This window comes from Gadus macrocephalus, chromosome 22 (assembly GCF_031168955.1).
Source record: "Gadus macrocephalus chromosome 22, ASM3116895v1".
NCBI classification, from domain to species: Eukaryota; Metazoa; Chordata; class Actinopteri; order Gadiformes; family Gadidae; genus Gadus; species Gadus macrocephalus.
The window spans coordinates 16836941-16859345 of record NC_082403.1 but is presented as its reverse complement, the minus strand read 5'-3'; the positions used below and the strand labels follow the sequence as shown (position 1 = coordinate 16859345).

Below are 22405 nucleotides of genomic sequence, written 5' to 3'. Positions count from 1 at the left end.
TGATTTGTTGCACAGCAATGTATAGTAATATTTAAACCATGATTTATGAGGAACCTTGCCGCGACCTCTGCATTCTACACAAGCTCAAGCATGCCGTCCATGTAGGGTAAACGGCGACGTCACTACGTGCGTACGTTAAACTATTTCCGGTTCGAATAGAAGCCATCTTGTTTCCCGTTGTTGGCTAAATAAAATAAATAATAGACTCAGGCGGACTTCTCTTCGAACACGCAAAAGAAAGTGAGTAAGACCTAAAAATGTATTTGTGTGTAAAATGATGACAAGAAAGTATGCCGGTTTGAGTGAAAGTAGCGGCAATTGATCCGCGTCTTTTCATTTGCTCTTCTTGACCAATAGACGATTGTTTTGGAAGACGAACATAGGCGCCATTTCCCTCCTCGCTCTCTGAGGCGCTTATTGGTGGCCCGCGAGAGGGATCAGAGGCGGGCGAGAAACTGACACAGTTGCGCCACCATTTTGGCTCTCATTTGTTTAATTGTCGAATGAACTGCCCAGTCGTGTTGGATCCATAATGGCGCCAGTGGCTGAGCGAACTTGGCCATAAAAACCTTGATTGGTGGAATCTAGTCCGAGGTTTGATTGGTCTGAAGGACAGATACAAACGTTGTCTTTATTGGTTAGATTACTTCTTCCGAGCTCTGTAAAGCTTTGCAAACTTTCATTAGGGGGCAATGCTTTGTCCAGTGGCAAATTCGGTTAAAAAGACCCTTGATGCCCAGTGTGAGCAAACACTATAAGGTGTATCGGAACCGAGCTAACACAAAGATCCCCTGAGCTAGCTAGGATCAGACAACAATGAACACTCGCTAATATTTGGCCAACAAACCATCGCTTACGGCTCAACTTTGTTCTGGGAGCATCCAGTTAAAAGAATTAGATCTTTAATGGCAACGGTATCTCATGCATTCCGGAGGAATACAGCGGATGTGTTTACCTTTCAAAACCAATATTTGCAGTGAATAAATGTTATATGGTACGATACCCCGGCGTTAGCTAGACTTTCTTCCTTCTATCCTAATAACGACTGGGCGTATTGTATTTCATCAATACATACTCTTTAATGAAAGATCTTGTGCATAAATGGTTATGTCTTCCGAAGTTGGTGGATGATACAATAGCTACATATTTAAATGTTTATGAAGGAATATACTGAGTTGGATCATTACAGCTACGGACTATACGATTTGATATTATTCAAATTATAATATTCTCAACCCTTAAATATTGACATTGGATTGTATTTGTTGCTCTTCACCAACTCTTAATACAGCTAATAAATAAACAGCTCTCTGAGACACGAGTGCATTGCACTTGGTATTATTTCACAGTTCACAAAGTTCTGTCTAGCGTACCGTGGGAAGTAGATTATTAACAGTAGGGCCTATGTATCAAGACTTTTCCAGTATCAACTTTCTCCCCCGAGTGGAATTTTCATTCAATAATTTCTTTATTTAGAAAATAGTTAATCGTTTTTAATGCCTTTCTGGATTCAAACGACTTCATGCTTTCTCCTCTTTATTAAGGCCCGTCAATTGTGCATACAGAAGGCATGCATCTTTTTGTGTACTTAAATTACTGCATAATGGCTATATTGCTGTGTGTTTGTGAAGTAAATAAACCCGGATTGTGAATGTTGATGTCTAAACAACAGTGTCGGCGATGGTAAACACGGCCCTCCTGGAGGCGGAGAAGTCATGGGAAGGTCTTTTTTTCCATTCCTGCTTTGACCTTGTCAGATGTCATCATGGAGGCATTTTGGGTAGCCTCACTGCTAAAATAGATTAATCTTTGTGCAGCCTCCTCTCTAATCATTAACCGGCCAGCTACGTGCCTGCTCTCGTTCCTGCACCAAAATAGTTGTTTCTCTAGAGTCTCTCTTCACTTCTTGTTCTATCCCTCCTGTTCTGTAGTGGATCTCCTCTACGTCCTTATCCATCCTTCCGGTTCCCATCCCCCCCATCACCTCTTCTAGTGTGCTCATTGATGGACTAGCTTTGCTCTCTCTCCCTATGGGGGACGGGGGGGGGGGGGGACTTGCAGTTACATGCAGGATAAGCTGACGGTCACTTCCACCATCCTCAGCACCAGTCCCTTACTATAAGCTATTGTTCGGGAACATTCGTAGATACACATCCCCTATGTCTTATGATTCCTGACTATTTAATATGCCTGTGCAGTGCACCGTTAATGTGTTACCCTGCGCTTGTGTTCCAGTGTAAAGAAGGGCCATGTTTGTATCATTGAGTGCAACGCACCTTCTTAACCAGTGGCCATCTTACCAGAAGGACGCTATAGCATATTGCACACATGGTTTTGTGATGACATTGGGGTCATACAACAATGGCTTTGTGTATTCAGTCTTTCGCCCATATCTCTTCAATCTTGTTTACCCACAAACAGAACAGAATATTACATGGTTTGTTTTCTTGCATTGCTACCTGGTTGATATTGTCACCTCACTAAGGTTTTTGTTTGTTTTACGAAAGACCTTTTGAAATGGCCTGTTTGTGTCTGACAAGTTGAAGGATATGTAGTCATGAGTAATGGTAAATGTTAAACGGCTTCAATTGGCTCATTGACTAATTTGGCTTAAAAAATAAACATCAACCCCTTTAGGCATATTGACTCTCAATGTTAATATACGCACTAACAAACTATTTAATACAGTGCTCGGCCCTGCTAAAGGCTGAATGTTGGTGTTTACCTGTGACTGTGAGCAAGGATGAATGAGAGAGCAAGGACAAAAATGTGTGTTTGAGTGCACGCGCACGTATGAGACAGCGGCGTCTGCCCGGTATGCCTTTGCACTTCTAAATCATGTGGCTGCAACATGCGGCATCCATCTTGACACTTCTGTCAGCCAGTGGTAGTGCAGCCTGGCTGCCTGCATCACCGGGCTGCCAGCCAGTAGCAGCAGAGCGGAGGCGGGGCTGAGGGAGACATTTAGTTTGACATTGTAAATAAGCAGAGAGCAGTTGTCAGAGAGCAGCCTGTGGTTCCTTTCTTCTCCGTCCTGCCGCGAGTCAAGCGAGAGCCGCCAGAGGAGACACCATGCAGAGGCAAGACGACACCACCCACCAGCTACCCTTTCACACGCGCACACCCTCGGACGCTTTCCACAACTTTATTTGCTCTTTGGGTCTCTATTCTTTGCTGTTCTCTCTCTTCCTCTTTTCTTTTCCCTGACCCCTATCCTGCGGCTCAAGGTAACTTAGAACAGGAAGTTGTCTCTCTGTGAAAGGGGGTTGGGCAGACGGGAGGTAGGAGGAGCTGGGAGGACGTGTCAGCCCTGATGGGTTGGTGTGGCAGCCAATGGGACACAAGGACCTTTCTGTGTCATTGGTGGAATGCGTCAGAGTGGGCCGGTTGCTGGGGCCCGAGGCGGGGTTTAGTTCCATGTAGCAGGCTAGATTGACTACTATTCAAAGTTAAAGGGAAAGGAGGCTGGAGGCTGAAGGAGATTTTGTCCGGGACTCGGGAGTGGCGCTGTGCTGATTGCCTGCTGCTTTGCTGGCTTTCTAATTTCTAATCTCTCCTCTTGGCTTTCCTCTTAAAGCGGCCTTAACGCTGCAGGGGTCATCTCACAGAGCAGTGTTATGGGGAGGGGGGCACGCCATAGAGTTAAAAGAGACAAGAAACATACAACTTTGCTGTGGGACCATCCGAGGACTCCAACAGGAGAGTGACGGCTGTGGGTTGACTGGGGAAAGGAGAGGGAAGGGAGGGCTGGGGGGGTCTAGTAGACAAGGCAATGAGTAAAAAGAGAGTAATAGATACAAGGGGGGAGGGGTACCGAGGGAGGGGGAGGCTGTGTGTCCAAGCTGGAGGGTATTCTTTTTTTTTTCTTCTTTTTTTTGGGATGGCGTTGAGTGGAGCAAGAATGCCTTTTGTGTAGTGCCGAGAGGCGGTGGGGGCTGCAGGAAGTGGAGGGGTCGGGAGAGAGTTTGTCAGCCCCTGATTTTTCCTCCTCTCACTCTCCTCTCAAGGAGTCTTGTTCAGCTCTCTTGTTCCGCTCTGTCCGGTCCCCCGCCCCCCTCCACCCTGACACGGCAAAACCACTCGCCATGAAGGACACACGGGGGTAAGTCTGCAAAACAAACCCAAAGACAAACAGACGGAGACAAAGTAGCAAATGCAGAGCTGGATAGGTTCTGTTTGTCTTTCTCAGACTGTTCTCTGGTGTTTGTATCTGAGTCCGCTCTCTCTCTGTCTGTTGTTTTTCCGGTGGGAGCTTGTAGCGGTGGTTGGCTTGTGTTCATTGCCCCCTTACTTGTCCTTCAAGTGTCACTTCGGCGCTGCATCGATGGGGCAGGCACTCAGACTTAGTGTTTCACAGAGCCCCCTGTGCTGGTGAATACACACTATGTCATGTCAAGGTGTGTGTGTGTGTGTGTGTGTGTGTGTGTGTGTGTGTGTGTGTGTGTGTGTGTGTGTGTGTGTGTGTGTGTGTGTGTGTGTGTGTGTGTGTGTGTGTGTGTGTGTGTGTGTGTTTCAGTTGTTTCGACTCGCTGTGTTTGTTTGTGGCTTTTGTCATAGCATAAAGTATCTTTGTATTTTGTGACGATCACACTCTCTTCTTCAGGTCTGTGGTTGTTCTCACCTCCAGGTGTTGCTGTTTCAAACCCTGTTCTTTTTATCTGGCACATGCAGTGATGCAGAGTACCATGCCGTCCTTGCTAAGTTTGCTTTCTGTTTGTGCCTCAATCATCATCCTCATCTAGTAATGGTGGATATCAAAGGGTTTCGATGTGCAGCTGGACACCCCCCTCCCCCCCACAATGTCCGACCCTGGGAAGACACAGAATGCCAGCTTGTCACATTCAGGGATGGGGACTGGGGAGGAAGGGAGGGTGCACTGGTTTGATCTGATGTCTTGTGAAAGAATCTTGCGAGGGCATCTCTTCCTTCTTTCCGTTTAACTCCTTTTCCCTCCTACCTAATTGAAGGTTTCCACTAGTTCCTCTGACTAAACCCAATACCCTTTTGGGAGAGCGAGGGGGAGACTAAAAATAACTCTTAAGTTGAAGTCCCTTGCCGCCAGTTCTGAAGGTTGGCCGGGTGTCTGCATTACATTTGAATATTATCTGTGGTTTACCCTGCGCCATAGGCACATCTGGCGACAAGCATAAATAAATTAGCAACTGCAAGCCACACGCACACGCACACGGCTAGCAAAAACACACCACCCGCGTAGCGTAGTCTCCTAGCCGGTGGCCAAGGTGACCACAGCTGCGTCATGTGCGGCCCTTTGCCCTTGCTGCCATGGTAGTTTAATGGATGCGTGCGTCGTCCATGGAGGCACTGCTAAGAGCCATGGGGGGGAGGTGGGTAGGGGTTAAGCCGTTTTTTCCCCAGTGAGGAATCTGCAGGTAGCTGCCTTAAGCCCAGCCCACTTTGACGACAGAGAATAGGCCCTCGCATCGGATGAAGGTCACAGGAATGTTAGCGCGCCTCCCGCAGTCTCTCTCTCCGCGGCGAGGGGGAGACGAGAGGGGAGCGGTGAGAGTACAAAGAGAGGGGGAGAAAGAGCCACCGGGAGGGAGGGCATGAGGGGTAAACTTAAGTACACAAAGTACACAAACCTAGGTGGTCAAAGTTGATTTATTATTGCTAACAAAAGGTACACAGACAGTACATACTGCTAGCATGACAGGGGTCACTCAGGTGCTGCAGTGAAAGTTGAAGACAAGGGCCTCTAACCTCCCCCACAACCCCCCCGTCCCCTGACCACTTTCTTTTTCCACTCCACTCAACCTCCCTCCTCCCTCTATGGTCTGTCTCTCCTCTCTGTTGAGTGACCTTGGCGGATCAGTGACTAGCACTTCCTGGAGTTGGCTTGAAGCAGAACCAAGGGCAAAGTTTGCAGGGACGTTTGGTTGTTCTGACTCTAGCGGACTGAGACAAGGTCAGACTCATGGCCTCGTTGCAGGTCAAAGCCGGCCCGGCGATACGGCCTTTGTGTCTTTCTAGTGCAAAAGCCGCGCAAACTTGTTTTTCTTTACAGCACAGCAAAGGCTACTTGAGTACAGTGTATTCTCTATGAGAGTGTCACACCGGTTTATGGCCCTGCTGTGGTTAATGTGTAATTCCTGACTCAGAATCTAACTTCTCTAACTTCGTTTTTTTTAATGTTTTGTCAAAGTAGATCATTTACCTGGTGTACTGTAGCCATGCCAACACTTTACCCTTCTGGTGGGTAAGTGTTGACTTGGTGGAGAACAATGAATGAGCAATGGCGATGACTGTTGGTTAAACTTATGTACACGGCGCTTTATGAATCAGGACTTCAGTTGGAAAAATACCCCATGGCGTGTTCTTTACTCTTGTAAGTCCTAGTCTTTTTTACCTACGTCTTGCCTAATTTTGTTACTATTTTACTGATTTTTGTCCCTTATTTCCATATAGTTAACATTACGCACCCGCACTTGTTTAACATTGCAACACGTGACCCTTAGCATTTAGTTTTTAACTGGAGTAATGGATTTTGGCTGGGAGAAATACCCACATTTCGGTCTTGAATGTGAGAAGCGTTGCTGTTGTGACACAGTGGTTCTGCTTTACTGTGTGCCCTTCAGATAGAGCAGCGCTCGAGGTTTCATAACCTCTTCCTGAGCTCGTTGTGCTGCACTGTGACAGGTTAAGCTAAGTTCTGCTGAAACCCAGGCTTTGTGAGGACACGTGTGGTGTGTGTGTTGCGCCACGTTCAAACCCTGATTAGCAGTACCAAACAAAACCCTTCTGCTGGTCTTACACAGTTAGAGTAGGACAGTGTTTGCTGTTCCTGCTCCGTAGACCAATTGACTTTGGTAGTCACTGCAATAATGTGCTAGCTAGATAGAGCAGACATGGAGGCCCACCGACCGGAAGGTCACATCGAGGTCGTTTGACAGGAAATGAGCTAGTCGATTCTTTTCTTTTCTTCTGGTCTTCTCCGGTTCCTTCTATCGCCCTTCCTCTGTGGAAGACGAGAGTTGACAAAAGTTATTTGTCGTTCTTTGGCACTCGTCCATGCGCTGTTTTGACAGCTATGATAATGAAGACGAGGGGGGAGAGAGGGGGAGATCAAAGGCCATTCATTAGACATGTTTATCACAGTCGTTTGGACCGCTCTTTATTCAACAAATTAGTTTAGTTGTAATCAATGTGATAAACCAATAATGATTTTGGATATCTAGACCATTCAAAAAAATACTTAATAGGTGTTGTGTTTGCCTTAAAATATAGCTAACAATATCGTTTTTTGAATGATCTTTGTAGTGCATATCCTGCCTCCTCACGTGTCATATCATCAGCACCATCGAAGTTTGTTCTTGAGTTAAGGTCTGGGTAAGTTGGTATTAAGTAAACAACACTACACCAGGCTCAGTGTTAAGTTTAGTCACCTATTCGCTGAGTCACCTATTAGTCAGATCAGTTATGTTGGTTCATCTATTTTTCAAGTCCCAATCCCTAACAAACAAGTAGAACAAGTAGTTGATTTCTGTTTTAGTTTGTTTATTTGTAAGGGTTACTCCCCCCAGCCCCGCCCCGACCTGGCGCCATAGCAACAGGGGCAAGGTGACCACTGCTACCCCACCAGGTCGTGGTCACCGGCCCTCCGTCATTAAGGACAAGCTGATGCTCGCGCTCATACGGCGACTTTTATCTCATCTAGATGCCTGGCTGTCGAAGGGCAATATGCAGTAAACGAAGGGAGTTCCTGTACTCGTCCATTTATGTATAAATGGCTGCTGGCATTGACTCCATGTTCTCTCTGTTCACAATACCCTGGTGGAGGAACCTTTTTCCGAGAAGCAGGGAAGAGCAGGTGAGGCCAGGGTGCTGCGGGCGAGCGAGGTTGGGATGCTGCTACTTGATGCAATGTGCTCGGGTGGGAGGGGGGTGAGGCACTGGACTAGGCTGAGCAGGGGGAGCATGATTGCTTATTCAGCAGAGGGAGAGAGAATCACCTGAAAGAAAATAAATGCCTTGTCAGACACTGCCAACGAAGCAGAGAGCGCACCTCCCAGAGAACAGCGTTCAGCAGGAAACCCAACACCGCCGTCTCTCTCTGACCCATGGAAGGACAATGAAACCGCAGGGAAGGGGAGAGGAGTTCAGATGCACTGTATAGAACAACACAATGTACCCTAATATAGCACCGCAGCTTAGCACCAATGCAGCAAACATGCATGCCCTGCAGGTTGACAACTTCAGGACACACACACACGTCGCACACAGCCTGTCCGTACGGCCAGACTAACACTCGCTTGGACGCATCAAAAATAAAGACTCCCCACTCTGCATCAATCTCTTTTGGCTGTTAAACGAGGTAAAACCTCACAACCTTGACATTTATTCGCTTGTAGCGGCGGCAGTATATACTTTCTCTTGTGTAAAGAAGGCCTCAGGCAGGGGTGCTCACGGGGCTAGCATTTGGCCCAGACCATAGAAGGTGTTGGACCGAGACAGGCGTTCTGTTCTGCTTCTCACATGTCTGACACACACACACACACACACACACACACACACACACACACACACACACACACACACACACACACACACACACACACACACACACACACACACACACACACACACACACACACACACACACACACACACACACACACAGCCCATTGACAAGTTTGATAAGCTGATAGGCCGTATCGATTGAGGTAGAGGACGCTATCTAGCTTGCTTGAGGCGCAATGTGGTGGGGCCTGTCATCTATATATCTATTGTGTAGCCAGGTCCGTTCGTCCGTCATACACGGTATCACTTTTCATCATATTTTTTTCAGTGGCTCACCTTCCAGACCAGCTCTTCCTGAGAGCTGCTTCATCATATCACTTCTTTTGAATATGAAAATATAAAAATTTGGGAGCCAGATTACTGCCTGTCTATTTAGGTTGAAGGTCATGGGGTCACAGAAGGCATGTGCGTGTCTGTGTGAAATTCAAATTTGAGGTCTTAATAAGAAGGTCTTTAAGACCTCATCATTTCAATATGATGTGCATGTATTTACCTGTATGTCAATTGTGGCACCCATTGCACTCCTGACCATCCCTGGAAGAAGGGATCCTACTATGCGTTTCTTCTCAAGATTTCTCCTTGCTAATAGGGAGTTTTTTCTTGCCCGTGTGGGGGCTTGGGTAAAGGGGGGTGTCATAAATATTTGGCCTGTTAAGCCCTTTGAGACTGTAATGGTGATTAAGGGCTATACAAATAAAATTGAATTGAATTTAGCAGTTTGTTCAGGTGCACATAGCACAATATAACTATACATTTATGTGTGTTTTTGCCTACTTCAGTGTACCGTACACTATATCCTCGAGGCCCCTGCTGTTGCCATGGCAATTAGTCGCCTGCAATGGTGTTAACTGTCTTATCATCCTTATCGACCTACCAGTCAGAGAAAGTCACAAAGTGTGTGTGTGTGTGTGTGTGTGTGTGTGTGTGTGTGTGTGTGTGTGTGTGTGTGTGTGTGTGTGTGTGTGTGTGTGTGTGTGTGTGTGTGTGTGTGTGTGTGTGTGTGTGTGTGTGTGTGTGTGTGTGTGTGTGTGTGTGTGCGTTCGAGCTAGTGCACACGTGTATACCAACATGCATATACAAGCCAATATACTGGGTTTAACCCCACAGTTGCCCCGTGTCAATATATCACAAGATAAATGGCTGACGTTGGAAATTAAATCTTTCACTGGAAAAACGACAGACCAGTCTACTATTCCCTTGATGCAAAACCTTTGAATTGTTTGAATTGTTTTATCATCTTCTATTGCCACTTCTATTGTTCTGCTGTGTCTTTCACTGCAACCTATTTCTCCCTACATTAAGTCGCTTAAAGAGGCGGGGTAGGGAGAGCTGCGTGAAAAGCACACGGCACTCGGGTACGAGGCAGAGGACCCAGTTTCCCATAAACCCTTTCTGCCCAGTGGAATGCTGGGATTGTTCTCGTGACTGCAGGATTTCCATCAACCTTGAAACGCCACTGGACTCCGGTGGGGAGCTGTTATCAAGGTCACTCACTGGCCCGACACACCACAGCACTAGCGCGTCCGCCATTGATTTTCATCAAGCTGTCCCCCTTCCACTGCCATTTGCGTTCATCGATTTAGGCTACTTTCAGTTTGAAAGTGATTGACAGCCTGGGGTATGCGGCATGCAGCCTTCTCTGCATGTTATTTAATGGGTGGGGGATGGATCTCTGGATTTTTGAATCGACACTTTTGTCTTTTGTACCAATATCGTAGTCGGTCAACTAGAGTAGAGCCGGAGACATCCATGCTTTGCCAAACTGGTCTCTCTCTCTCTCTCTCTCTCTCTCTCTCTCTCTCTCTCTCTCTCTCTCTCTCTCTCTCTCTCTCTCTCTCTCTCTCTCTCTCTCTCTCTCTCTCTCTCTCTCACACAGTTGACCCACATAACTGGTTTTACACCACTCTGACTGAGCCCCTGTCAATTTCTTACCACCCCCTGTCAAAGCCTTTGGCAGTCATAAAACACGCACACACACACACACAGGCAGTAGTTCTCAAGAGCTCTTGTTCATGCTTCAGTCTCTTGCTGGAAAGGTAGGGGACACACAAGCATGTAAACACACACTCGCACACAGTGAAGGGGGTGAGAGAGTGCAGCCTGTAGCCTCTCTAGCACTCTGCTTGTTCAGGCAGGCATGCTGATATTCCCAGAGCAGATTCCTCACATGCCATAGTAACCTGCTGGTTCCTATTTCAAACTCCCTCTAGTCTTCAGAGAGAGGTGTGTGTGGATTTTTTTTTAGTAAACCATTTTACCAGTGCTGTAAAAAATTATTCAGCAGTTTGGATGGGAGAGGGAGAGACGGACACACAGAGCCACAACCCTCCCTGACGTAGTTGCCTGAATTGCCCCGTCTGAGGGTGACGGAGACGCTCTCCAGCGTGCAGCCGGCCTGTCGCTCCGTCAGGCATAGGTGGACGGCGGCAGGGGCCTTCTTTAGATCCCAGTGTATTCTAATATTGGACCACGCCATGAACCACCTCCCTTCACCCGTCCGTCTGGGATCAGATGCCTTGATCGGGTGCCTTGGCAAAGATGCCGTTGAGCATGTGTGGGATTGGCTTTACCTGGTGCTGAACAATAGCATTGAATATGAGAAAAAAGGAGGGTCTGCACACTGTTTAAATGCTCCAGAAGAGGATTTATTGACGATGTTTCGATCTCTAAGGATCTTCATCAGGCATTGCCTGTGACAACATCTCTGAGGGAGAGGTCTGACCACCTCCTGCTCCTCAATGACAGGAGCATGTATTCCCGCCGCGAGTGATGTTGGATAAGGAACTTGTGGCCTGTTTGTACTAACGATGGACTCTTCCTCCTCCAGCAGAGTAGAGGATGTCTGCCGATGCGTTTGGAGCCGGGGGCACCGATGCCCAGCAGACCCTGCAGTCCTTCTGGCCCCGCGTCATGGAGGAGATCCGCAACCTCACTGTGGTACGCCTACTTCCTTTTACACACACACACACACACACACACACACACACACACACACACACACACACACACACACACACACACACACACACACACACACACACACACACACACACACACACACACACACACACACACACACACACACACACACGTGCTGCTGCTATGTTTGAGCGACATGATTTGACCCCCCATGGCTCTGTTTCAGAAGGATTTTCGCGTGCAGGAGTTGCCTCTCGCCCGCATCAAAAAGATCATGAAGCTCGACGAAGACGTCAAGGTAAACCGAGTCACGCCACCCAGACAGAGAATTAGACCTATCATGGATTTACATGGTGTAAGAATACATTGCAAATATGTATGTAAGAACAAATTGTGAATCCCCTTTTCTGAAAGCCCTTTACATGGATTAAAGTCAACATAACATGGAAGTCATGGTCAAAATAAAGGGCTAATGTAAAAACAATAAAGGCCAAAGCTTCAAAAAAAGGTGTGTGTAAATGTATGTTAAAGTCAGTAGTGCCGATGTATTTCACACGTGTGGGGGGGTGACGGCATGTGTCACGCCGTGTCACCATCAGAGGTGACTGCCAAGCCTCACTGCGTCGGTGAATAATTCGAAGTAGCTTCTTAGCGCCGGGGCAGGTCGAGGGGAGGCCTGCGGCACAAAATGTCTGCCCACGCACCCCTACCGATCAATATCTCTCGCAAGGGAGGTCGGGGATGCCGAAGAGAGTTGCTGTTGTGTGTAGAAATGATGAAGGTGCACTAAAAAGAGCAACATAAAAAGTTTTTCTCATAAATAATGTATTCACTAACGTGGGTCTCACTAATGTATTCACTAACGTGGGTAGAAGCGGTCGCTAGCCTAATCGCTCTCCTAATGAGGGGAACCCGAGGAGATGGCACCCCCAACAAAATGCGAGGATGTCATTACCGTTCAAGTAGTCAATTAAAGGGACATGCAGGAGTGGTTTTTCACCAGAGGGGGGGGGGGGGTGGTGTGTGTGTGTGTGTGTGTGTGTGTGTGTGTGTGTGTGTCAGGACAAAGGACAGCTTAAAGAGATCAAAGGATCACTAACAACATATAAAAACAAGATGTTTGACACGGTAGCAACTGTTGGTGTGTGCGCCTGTTTTTGAGAATGTCGTTGAGCACAGTGTGTGATGCACTGAGAAGGTGTGTGTGTGTGTGATAGTGTAGATCCAGTTCAATATTAAGAGGTTAGTTGATTCCTCCATACCATACCAGCATTCTAGCTAATTATTATGATTCTTCCGATGAGTGTTCCCTCTGTGATGGTGTCAGACGAGGCGGTGGGGGGGGGAGTGGGTTCCTGTGTGTGAGACTAACCCAGCTGTGGTGCCCTGTGTCCAGATGATCAGCGCTGAGGCTCCGGTGCTGTTCGCCAAGGCAGCCCAGATCTTCATCACGGAGCTCACTCTGAGAGCCTGGATCCACACAGAGGACAACAAGAGACGCACCCTGCAGGTAACCCCACGGGCACACACACACACACACACACACACACACACGGAAGCATGCACATTCGCTGACAGACAAACACTCAAACACATACAGACAGACAGGCACACATACATATAATTATCTGTGTATGATCTGAGGCCGCATTCTAACCGTTCAGGAACTCTCAATCTGGCGCAATCTCTGTCTACCTACCTCCCTGTGTCTCTGTCCCTCCCTCCCTCCCTCCCTCCCTCCCTCCCTCCCTCCCTCCCTCCCTGCATCAAGCTTGAAAGTAATTCCGGGTGGGAGCGCTGGTGACCCATTTCTCCCTCCAGGGCCATTTGGTTGGCTCTGCTGCCAGGGCTAAATAGTGAGCGCCCTGGAATGAGGTTAGGGGTAATAGGACAGAGGGGTGACGCTGAGGGTGGGCCGCTGGGGGAGGGGTTGTCACACCTGGATGTCATGAGGGGCAAGCTGTGTGGCAGAACATCAGAGACGCCAACCCGGCTTCTCCTCTCACATGCCTCCAGAAGGTTGTGTGTGTGTGTGTGTGTGGGGGGGGGGGGGGGGGGGCGCACAAATGATACTGCCTATGAAAGACTAAATGCAGTCCAGGAATTCTTTAATCATCCTTAGTTTTTAACTGTTATCCTAACTTACTTCTCCTTGTATGTCTTTTGGAGGTTTTTAGACTGAACCCTTTTTCTCGCGGTTAAACGGCGCCGCACAATTTAAATAGAACCTTGGTACTTCTTGCAGCGCAACCGCAACACGTTAATTACATCTAACACCACAGATGGTGCGCGAGGCGTGACGTATGTGCCCCATGCATGTGTGATGTTGCGTCACACACACACACACACGCACACGCACACACAGAGCCCGGACCCCATTGTGCCCGGAGCCATGCTGATTGGGGTCACCATGGCAACGCTCATCAATAGAGAAAGTGTGGATCTGACCCGGTGTTACATTAATCAAGTGTTTATAAATAGATTGTGATAGAGGAACGTGCTACAATGGGGGGGGGGGGGGGGGGGGGGGGTCCTGAAAGCCAATATCCTGTGGAAAATGGGGGAGGGGAGTAGAGGGTTGGAGGCCTACAGTGGTTCCTGGTGACAGGCGAGGAGACATGTCTCGTTCAAATGAACGCCCGGCGTTGGTTTGATTCATGACATTTTGTTGTGGGTTATTTTAGGAAAGTGATGAGCCACGCTGGCGTGTGCCAGCTCATGTAGTTGACTATATTTAGAAAACTACATCTATTGGTGCTTACAGTGCTGGTCAACTTCAGCACCTAACCAAACACCTTTCATTCTGTGTGTTTCCCTACAGAGGAACGACATCGCCATGGCAATAACAAAGTTTGACCAGTTTGACTTCCTGATTGACATTGTGCCCAGGGATGACCTCAAGCCCCCAAAACGCCAGGTGGGTGGTGTGTGTGTGTGTGTGTGTGTGTGTGTGTGTGTGTGTGTGTGTGTGTGTGTGTGTGTGTGTGTGTGTGTGTGTGTGTGTGTGTGTGTGTGTGTGTGTGTGTGTGTGTGTGTGTGTGTGTGTGTGTGTGTGTGTGTGTGTGATTATCATGGATGCAGTTTCAATGATGGCAGCTTGGAGGTGCTGTAAACATCCTTGACTGGAAGCTGCATTCTGACCCTTTAAGGCTTTCAGTCGGATGTTTGCAGCTTCTTGTTGCCCCCGTCAACCAATGACAACCGCCACCCCCCCCCCCCCCCACCACTACCGATGCGGTATGTGGATCCTCTCCAGCAACAACCACTTCCTCACAAAGCAGTTGCACTTTGACGGCGTGAGCACAGACTACTTCCTGTCGACGCAAGCGAAAGATCGATGGCTTCCTCTTTAAGCCTAAAACAACAGATTTCAATAGTGTGTGAGAGGAGAGTGGAACGTGAGGGGCCTCGTCATGGTTACCGTCTACTGGAGTGTAAACATCCTACACTCTCAGCTGTGTCCTGAAGGAGCTGGGAGAGGGGTGTTTATGCTTCTGGTGATGGAGAGACAGCGACTGCACGTCACGACCCCGGGCCGAGCCGTGGTCCACCGTTGCAGCAGCTCTGGGACTGATGGCAGGAGGTCTAGTACCAATGGTAAAAGTTCTAGGACCAATGCCAGAAGGGCAACAACCAACAGCAGGAGGTCTAAGTGCAAGAGAACAAGGCCTACAGAGTGTCCATGTTAGGAACATTCACCCTTGTTCCTCCGACCCCATCAATCCCTCTGTACAAGAACCCTGTGTCACTTCCATCTCCAGAAGCTATTAAGTTATTGTTGCTGGACCAATCAGTGAATCACTGATTCACCGATGTGACGGCAGAGTGCAGCTGACTCTTATCACCATGGCCCTGGGCCATTTGAAACTATATCAGTATGTATCTAGATATCTCAACCGCGGTTAGTACAGTTAAATGCTACGTTCTAATGAAAAATCATGGCATATAATTTGTGGTATGTGATAACATTGAGTTATCTTCTCATCATACTTTATTTACCTTATAAAAAAGTGCTACTACCTAACAAAAGAATGAATGATGTAGTGTAGTGGTGTCCTTTGGGAATAACCACACCTGGGTCTAATCGCTCCATTGGTATCCAAAGTTACTACAGATGTTCCGTCAAATTCCTCCTCGGATGGAGAGATTTTTCTTTCTTAGGTCCACACACCACAGTATTATTGGGTGTATAAACCAGATCCCATGAATCCAGGGTCCAGCTTGTGCGGTCTGCAGCGTACACTAGGGGTGACCCTTTGGGTGGGGGGTGGGGTCCATGTCAGTGGATCTGAGGCCCAGATCACATTACTCATCCCCTGGCCTCAGCCCCATCAGTTATTCATCACACCGGCCATCCTCTACCGTTTCACCCGCAACAATAATTCATGGAGATGTACCGGACGGATAGGCCTCTCTCCATGTCTGTGTGTGTGTCTGTCCACTGACCTGTGTGTGTGTGTGCGTGTGGCTGTGCGTGGCTCTGCCCACAGGAGGAGGTGCGTCAGTCGGTGGCCCCGGCGGAGCCCGTCCAGTACTACTTCACGCTGGCCCAGCAGCCGGGGACAGTGCAGGTGCAGCAGCAGCAGGGCCAGCAGGGCCAGGGCACCACCACGCTCCAGCCCGGGCAGATCATCATCGCACAGCCGCAGCAGGGACAGGTACAGCCCCCCCCCCCCACCCCACCCCCACCACCACCGCCCTCATGTGGCTGGCTCCTGCTCAGGGCGGTTCAATCACGTCACCCCGAGTTCCATAAGCACATTCCAAGCGGCCATCTTGGTACGTCTTGACCGAGCGTTTGGGAATCACCAAGCAACCAGTTGTTATTCTTATTAAAATGATGGAACAGCAGCAAGAGGACCGCTTGGTATGTGCGTGACATCATGTGAAGTCCTCCCACAGCGCCATCGCCAGAACATGGTGTGAACACAGCCAGGTTTAGTGGGTTCGAGTCCTACCGAGTGTGTGCACTCCGTGTTACAACACGCTTTGGATAAAGGCGGCAACAACATGGCATGTTTGTGTTTTGGTGTGTGTGTGTGTGTATACAGTGTGTGTGTGTGTGTGTGTGTGTGTGTGTGTGTGTGTGTGTGTGTGTGTGTGTGTGTGTGTGTGTGTGTGTGTGTGTGTGTGTGTGTGTGTGTGTGTGTGTGTGTGTGTGTGTGTGTGTGTATACAGCATGTATGTATGTGTGTGTGTGTATATATATGTGTGTGTATGTCTTCAACTGGACTTCCCCATGTCAGGGCAGGCTTAACAGGCTTGTTACTGGGATGGTCCCATTTAGCTTTATTGATGTTGGCTTTGGCCATCTTCAAAGAGCTGAACTCTCCCAAGACCAGCTGTATTAACTGACTCAGGGAACACACCCAACATCACATGTGTTATCATTGCAGTCTGTCACATCTACATACACATAACACAAAGAAACCTTATGGGGCCTTTCAGTTCCTTCAACCGTAATGTAGTCTCTCATTCTTAAGCTACCTTGCTCCCTCTCTTTCTCTCTTGCTTGTCCAACTAGCTCCTCTCTCTAGCTTCAGAGCTGCCCTTTATAGTGACGAGGTCACTGTGTGACATTAGGCCAATCACCTGACATACTGGTAGAGGAAAAAAAAACGAGTTTTGTAAGAGATTTGATCTTGTTTTAAATACCAGGCCTCCAAAATGACAATTTAGAGTCGGTTTAATTGACACATACAAACATTGGGCTGAATGAATTGAATGCATCAGCATTGATCAATTTTAATCCATAATGCTCAATCCATGCTCAACTCACTTAATTACAACCTTCAGCTTTGTGATAAGGTATTGACTACTAGATGGTAGCAGTTGTAGTCCTTCTAGATAGTACTATGAGTACTCTAGTAGTTGGATAGGTCTAGCTGACCTCCGTAGTGGTCCAAGTTGACCTAGTGTAGTTGACCTCAGTCCTGGCTGCTTGATCGGTATTGTAGTGTCAACATCCCTCCTCACCCACGTCTCAATGGTTTGCTGTACCTTAAGTTCCTCTTCCTGGGAGCTCACGGTTTCCTCTCTAATTATGTCTAAGATCAATCTTTTTAAAGCCCATTAATGCACTATTGGTAAAGAGTCTGAGTTTAAAAAAGTACAGAGGAAGTGATTCCAGAATACTCAAATGGAGAATGACAACGAGTCCATTTATGCCACAATCCGCGTCCTCCATCAACCTCATTTGCAGAGAGTGTTTAGAGTGTTTATAACGTCCCTCGTAGGCCCACTGCTACACAGCACAATGACATTTGTTTGTCATTCACTTCCACTCTAAGCTCAGCGCTTCAATCTGCAGACCTCACATACTTGCTTGTCTTTCAACAGCTGTACACATCCCCATTTGACCGTTCATGCTTTCATAATGCGACCGCTCCACCTGTGCTTACTCATGTATTAAGTTGTTGCATTGTCTGCCCCTCCTTTATGTCTCACTCTATCGCTCTTGCTCTCTCTCTCTCCTCTGTTCTGCTCTTGCTCTCTTCAACCCCATATTATGTCGGAACCCAGTTGCTACAAGGTGCCACTATGCAGCAATTACAGCAGGTGCAGGTGCAGTCACAGGGCACACCCATTACGGTAAACACACACGCACACACACACACACACACACACGCAAGCACGTACACACACACACACACACACACACACACACACACACACACACACACACACACACACACACACACACACACACACACACACACACACACACACACACACACACACACACAGATACAGCGCATGTCCAAAACGTTTGATATGGAGACCTTTAGTGTCTCTTGTGTCAGCCGTCGTTCGACCGGCCCATCAGTTGCACGTCTCGCTCTGTCCATCTCGGGTGACCCTGTGCGTTGCTACTCAGAGGACAAACGCAGCCTTTAGATCAGGTGACCCTTCCTGGACAGACGGAAAAAAGAAAATGAGAAACCCAGAGGGATGGCCTCAGTATCTCTGTATGATGGTCTATGAGTACACCATATTCCCTACACCCTGAATCTCTCCATCGGATTCTAAATAAAGCCCCAATACAGTTATTGATCCCTTTTTCTCTGCTACCCTGCTGTCCATCATAAGCCACATCACATGGCTGTTCATCCCATTGACTCTCTCTCATCTCTTGCTCCCTCCCTCCCTCCCTCCCTCCCTCCCTCCCTCCCTCCCTCCCTCCAGAGTGGCCAGGTAGCCATGCAGGTTGGTGATGGCCAGCAGCTCCAGATTGTGCAGGCAGCACCTGCCCAGAGCCAGGCGGGGCAGGGCCAGGGCCAGACCATGCAGGTGATGCAGCAGATCATCACCAACACCGGGGAGATCCAGCAGATCCCGGTAAGCTACGGAACCGTCCCGTGGGTTCCCTCCACCACAAGCTAACATGTAGCCATCTGTTGCTGGGCAAGAAGCCTCAATTCTACCTGCTCTTTGATGACCTGCAGCCAATTCCACTGCAAGACGCTTATTAGTCATAGTAGTTCCAGCTTGAATTCTAGTGATGATAATACTACAGGCTATTTTACAAAACCGTTTACATTGCATAAGAGCTCTTCATACCAAAACGACCCGTATCCGGGTAAAGCCCCTCCCCCCTGAATTTCAAAGGTGTCTTCAGGCATTTAAACTGTTGATAAGGTGATGTGAGACACCTCTAAACAGTTAGACAATGGACAATTAAAATCACAAACAAAATAAGAGCATTTAACAAAAAAAAGTATGTATTTCATTGCTGAATATGCAAACTAGAAGCTCTCTTTTCAAATGATTTGATCTGTACAAGCTAAATATCAAATGAAAGTTTGGACTCCCCTGATTCTAAAAGTCAAAAGCATATAACTCTGTAACTAAAACTTGTCGAACTAGTGGCAGAAAACCTCAACAGCAAACAACAAACTTTTTCTTTGTAGAACCAACAATGATGTCTTATCTTGTTCAATTTCTACAATTGTTTTTTACATCAATGTTGACTTTGATTGCATAAAGCCAACATAAACAGATAAACCAATGTCTGGGCACCATTATGCGACTAAACATGTTGTTTCCAATGCTAAGAGAGGGTAAAGGGAATAGGTAAATTGCCTTCAGTCAGAACTTATGTTTGTCTCCATCGGGTGGCCATATGGTGCAATTGTTTGGCTTGGTGTCATTCAATTCTATTCTCCCTGACCTACTAAAACCTCTATCTTTGCTCTACTTCCCTTTATTGCCATCAAATATTGACCCTGGTTTTCATCATATGCCGTGCTATGACAATAAACAGGGCTACTAACTGAAAATGGTCTAGGTGGTTTTCAATCTAAACCATGACTTTTATTTTATGCAAAATATGTAATCTCCCACTTACGTTTTAGCTTTATTCATTCTAACCAGCTAGTTTTCACATCCCACACCTTTACAAAAATCTCACATGCTTTATTTTTTTGGCTTTTTGGTACCAAGATTTCATATTATATCCCTTGCAGTTGTGGAGATATACTCCACAATATTGTTTTCAGAAAATAACTTTTAACCAATTGGGTAAAATAGGTGAACGCATCGGATTGATCAATTGGGTAAATGTTGGTCCTCTTTACAGAGATTGGTTCTAGAGTAATGTATTGTCTGTCCTGGTCTCTGTAGTTTATACTGAACACACGCGTGCTCTAAAAGCAGGGGTTGCCACCCTCTTGTGGTGTGTACTTGTAGGTGCAGCTCAACACAGGGCAACTGCAGTACATCCGACTGGCCCAACCGATGTCCGGGACACAGGTGGTGCAGGGACAGATCCAGACGCTTGGTAACGCCCAGCAGGTAACATGAAGACCTAAAGAGTGTTCAGCACAGCACAGCACACCTGCAGTTCACAAGTATTACCCTCAACTGTAACCAGACTGCTCACGTCGTTGGTCTCTCTCCATCCTCCAGATCACACAGGAAGTACAGCAAGGCCAGCAATTCAACCAGTTTACTGATGGACAGGTAAAACATGACGAGGAAGGCGCTAAAATAAATGTTAACCCCTTAAAGTAAAAGGGTTAGGGATGAAACTCTGTTCATTGTCCTGCTTATGTGATGACAAAGCTCCCACACTGAGACAGACACACGGTCTGCTTCATCTCTTCCACTGGGTGTGTGTCTCTCGCTCACTCCCTGCGTCTCTCTCCCCCCCTCTCACAGCAGTTGTATCAGATCCAGCAGGTGACGATGCCCGCGGGACAGGAGCTCACACAGCCCATGTTCATCCAGTCGACCAATCAGAGCGCAGACGGACAGGTCACACAGGTCACCACCGAATGAGCTCCACGTGCCTCCCTCCCCCGTTCACTGACACAGACACAGAGACAGACACACAGACACAGACAGACACACCAGCTCACCAGATTTCAGCAGTGGGATTTGTCCCACTGCGTGGCAGTGGTACTGGTAGTGCTCACTCAACCATGGTTCTGAGCGCTGTGATGGTTTTTGTACATACCAGGACTGGAAGGCCACCCACCTCACATATTTTTTTTTTTGTACAAAAAACTGATCTTAATAAAACAAAAAGGAACACCACCCCACCGGCAGTGTAATGCAGTTTTACCAGTTCAACTAACACATTATTTATATACACACACGCACATGCACACACAGTTCACCTCTCGTCCTCCTCTTGTCGTCAATATGAAATCAAGTCAGTCAACAAGTTGGTGGTCCTGGTCACACCTGGATCCCAGAAGACCATCCTCTCCCTTGCTCCTCCCCCCACCCCGGCGCTCGGGCACGTGGGAGATGGTCGGGGCCTTGATTCCAGGAGCGCCTTGAGATTTGACCCCAACCCCCTCCTGTCCCTCCTGGCCTTGTGTCTCATCGTTCTGTGGGCTCCCTTGTAAAGATGTAGTAGAGTTCTTCTGCTGCACCTACTGTATTCCAGCCATAAAGTAATGTGTCTAAGATTTAATTATTCGATTTGAAGCCATATACATCACATTAGCTTGTTTGGAGTTGTGGAGGGGGCTTAATGTTGACACCAGAACCCAGTAGAAGTCAATGATGATGTGGAGTTAGTTTATTAAGGTGTTTTTAGCGTGGATTCTGGGGGATGAAGATGGGTCATGAGGGTATTTGTTCGTGCCTACGTCTGCACTAGCCCCTACCAATGTTCATCAGCTCTACTTTATCATGGTTTTCCAATCGTCTCCGTCTCCCTCTCTCTCTACGTCCCTCCCTCAGTCTCCTGTGAATCTGTCCTCTGCATAACAGTGCTGTCCTAGGTCACTATGCAGTCCCTTATCTCCCCATGCTCTCTCTTCAGTGGGGGGGATTTGAAGTGCTATTTTCAGTTTTTGTACGTTTCACATACAAACCCATGACTTTTTTGAAAGAAACGCCCCATTTACCCTATTTTTTAAACCGAACAGTTGTTTTCAATACATTCTTTCTCTATATTGTGTACAGTAATGATCATTATTATCAATGTTGTTATTATTTAGGTTTTTTTTTGCATGTAGTTTAAACTGCCAGCATGATATGCAACAAATAGGTACAAATTTTATTTTTGATGTTCCTTTTTGTAAACAGACTGTTTGTGAGAAAAATTTAATAAAAACCTTAACGTGCTTTTTGTACTCGTTTTTTTCTTTTTTCTTTTTATTAAAAACGAAATGGATGAAATATACAGTATATATACCTGTAGTGGCCATAGGGGGGCAGTACTGAACTGAACTAAGTTATTGAACCAGCACTTGCAATATCCTGATTTATTACTAAGTCGCGGCTCTAAAGTCCCACATTTTATAACAAGGCTATTTTTATAGCAGCATAGACACTTCCAAAGTTCACAGCAAGACAGTTTTTGTGGCAAAAATGTCGAAATCAATGAGAACCTTAAAGTTTCACCTGAGTAAGAGACTATAAACAATGCTAAGCTTTTTTTCTTCTGCTGTCTTAATATCTTGGACTTGGTTCTGGTTCCATCAGTTAACAA

General features: G+C 47.2%; 1 protein-coding gene across 18 annotated transcripts; it reads left to right on the top strand.

The window, feature by feature from the left end:
• The first annotated feature begins 79 nt into the window (after window positions 1-79).
• Window positions 80-22038, top strand: nfyc (nuclear transcription factor Y, gamma). Of its 18 annotated transcripts, none has more exons than XM_060043004.1 (11): window positions 80-240; window positions 11366-11475; window positions 11687-11755; window positions 12854-12967; window positions 14279-14374; window positions 15948-16115; window positions 17980-18048; window positions 18643-18795; window positions 20146-20250; window positions 20365-20418; window positions 20617-22038. In XM_060043004.1, the coding sequence occupies exons 2-11, from the start codon at window positions 11377-11379 to the stop codon at window positions 20734-20736; spliced, it is 1047 nt and encodes a 348-aa protein (XP_059898987.1). In that variant the 5' UTR covers window positions 80-240; window positions 11366-11376; the 3' UTR covers window positions 20737-22038. The 18 variants fall into 18 exon arrangements, with proteins under 18 accessions (XP_059898987.1, XP_059898980.1, XP_059898997.1 ...); XM_060042997.1 differs by having other exon boundaries at window positions 88-240; window positions 11684-11755; XM_060043001.1 differs by having other exon boundaries at window positions 129-240; window positions 11369-11475; window positions 11684-11755.
• Window positions 22039-22405: the final 367 nt, after the last annotated feature.

Coding starts and splice junctions, on each gene's coding strand:
- nfyc (XM_060042997.1), top strand. CDS start 11,377: ATGTCTGCCGATGCGTTTGGAGCCGGGGGCACCGATGCCCAGCAGACC. Junction 12,968..14,278: donor ACAAGAGACGCACCCTGCAG/GTAACCCCACGG, acceptor GTTTCCCTACAG/AGGAACGACATCGCCATGGC. Junction 14,375..15,947: donor TCAAGCCCCCAAAACGCCAG/GTGGGTGGTGTG, acceptor CTCTGCCCACAG/GAGGAGGTGCGTCAGTCGGT.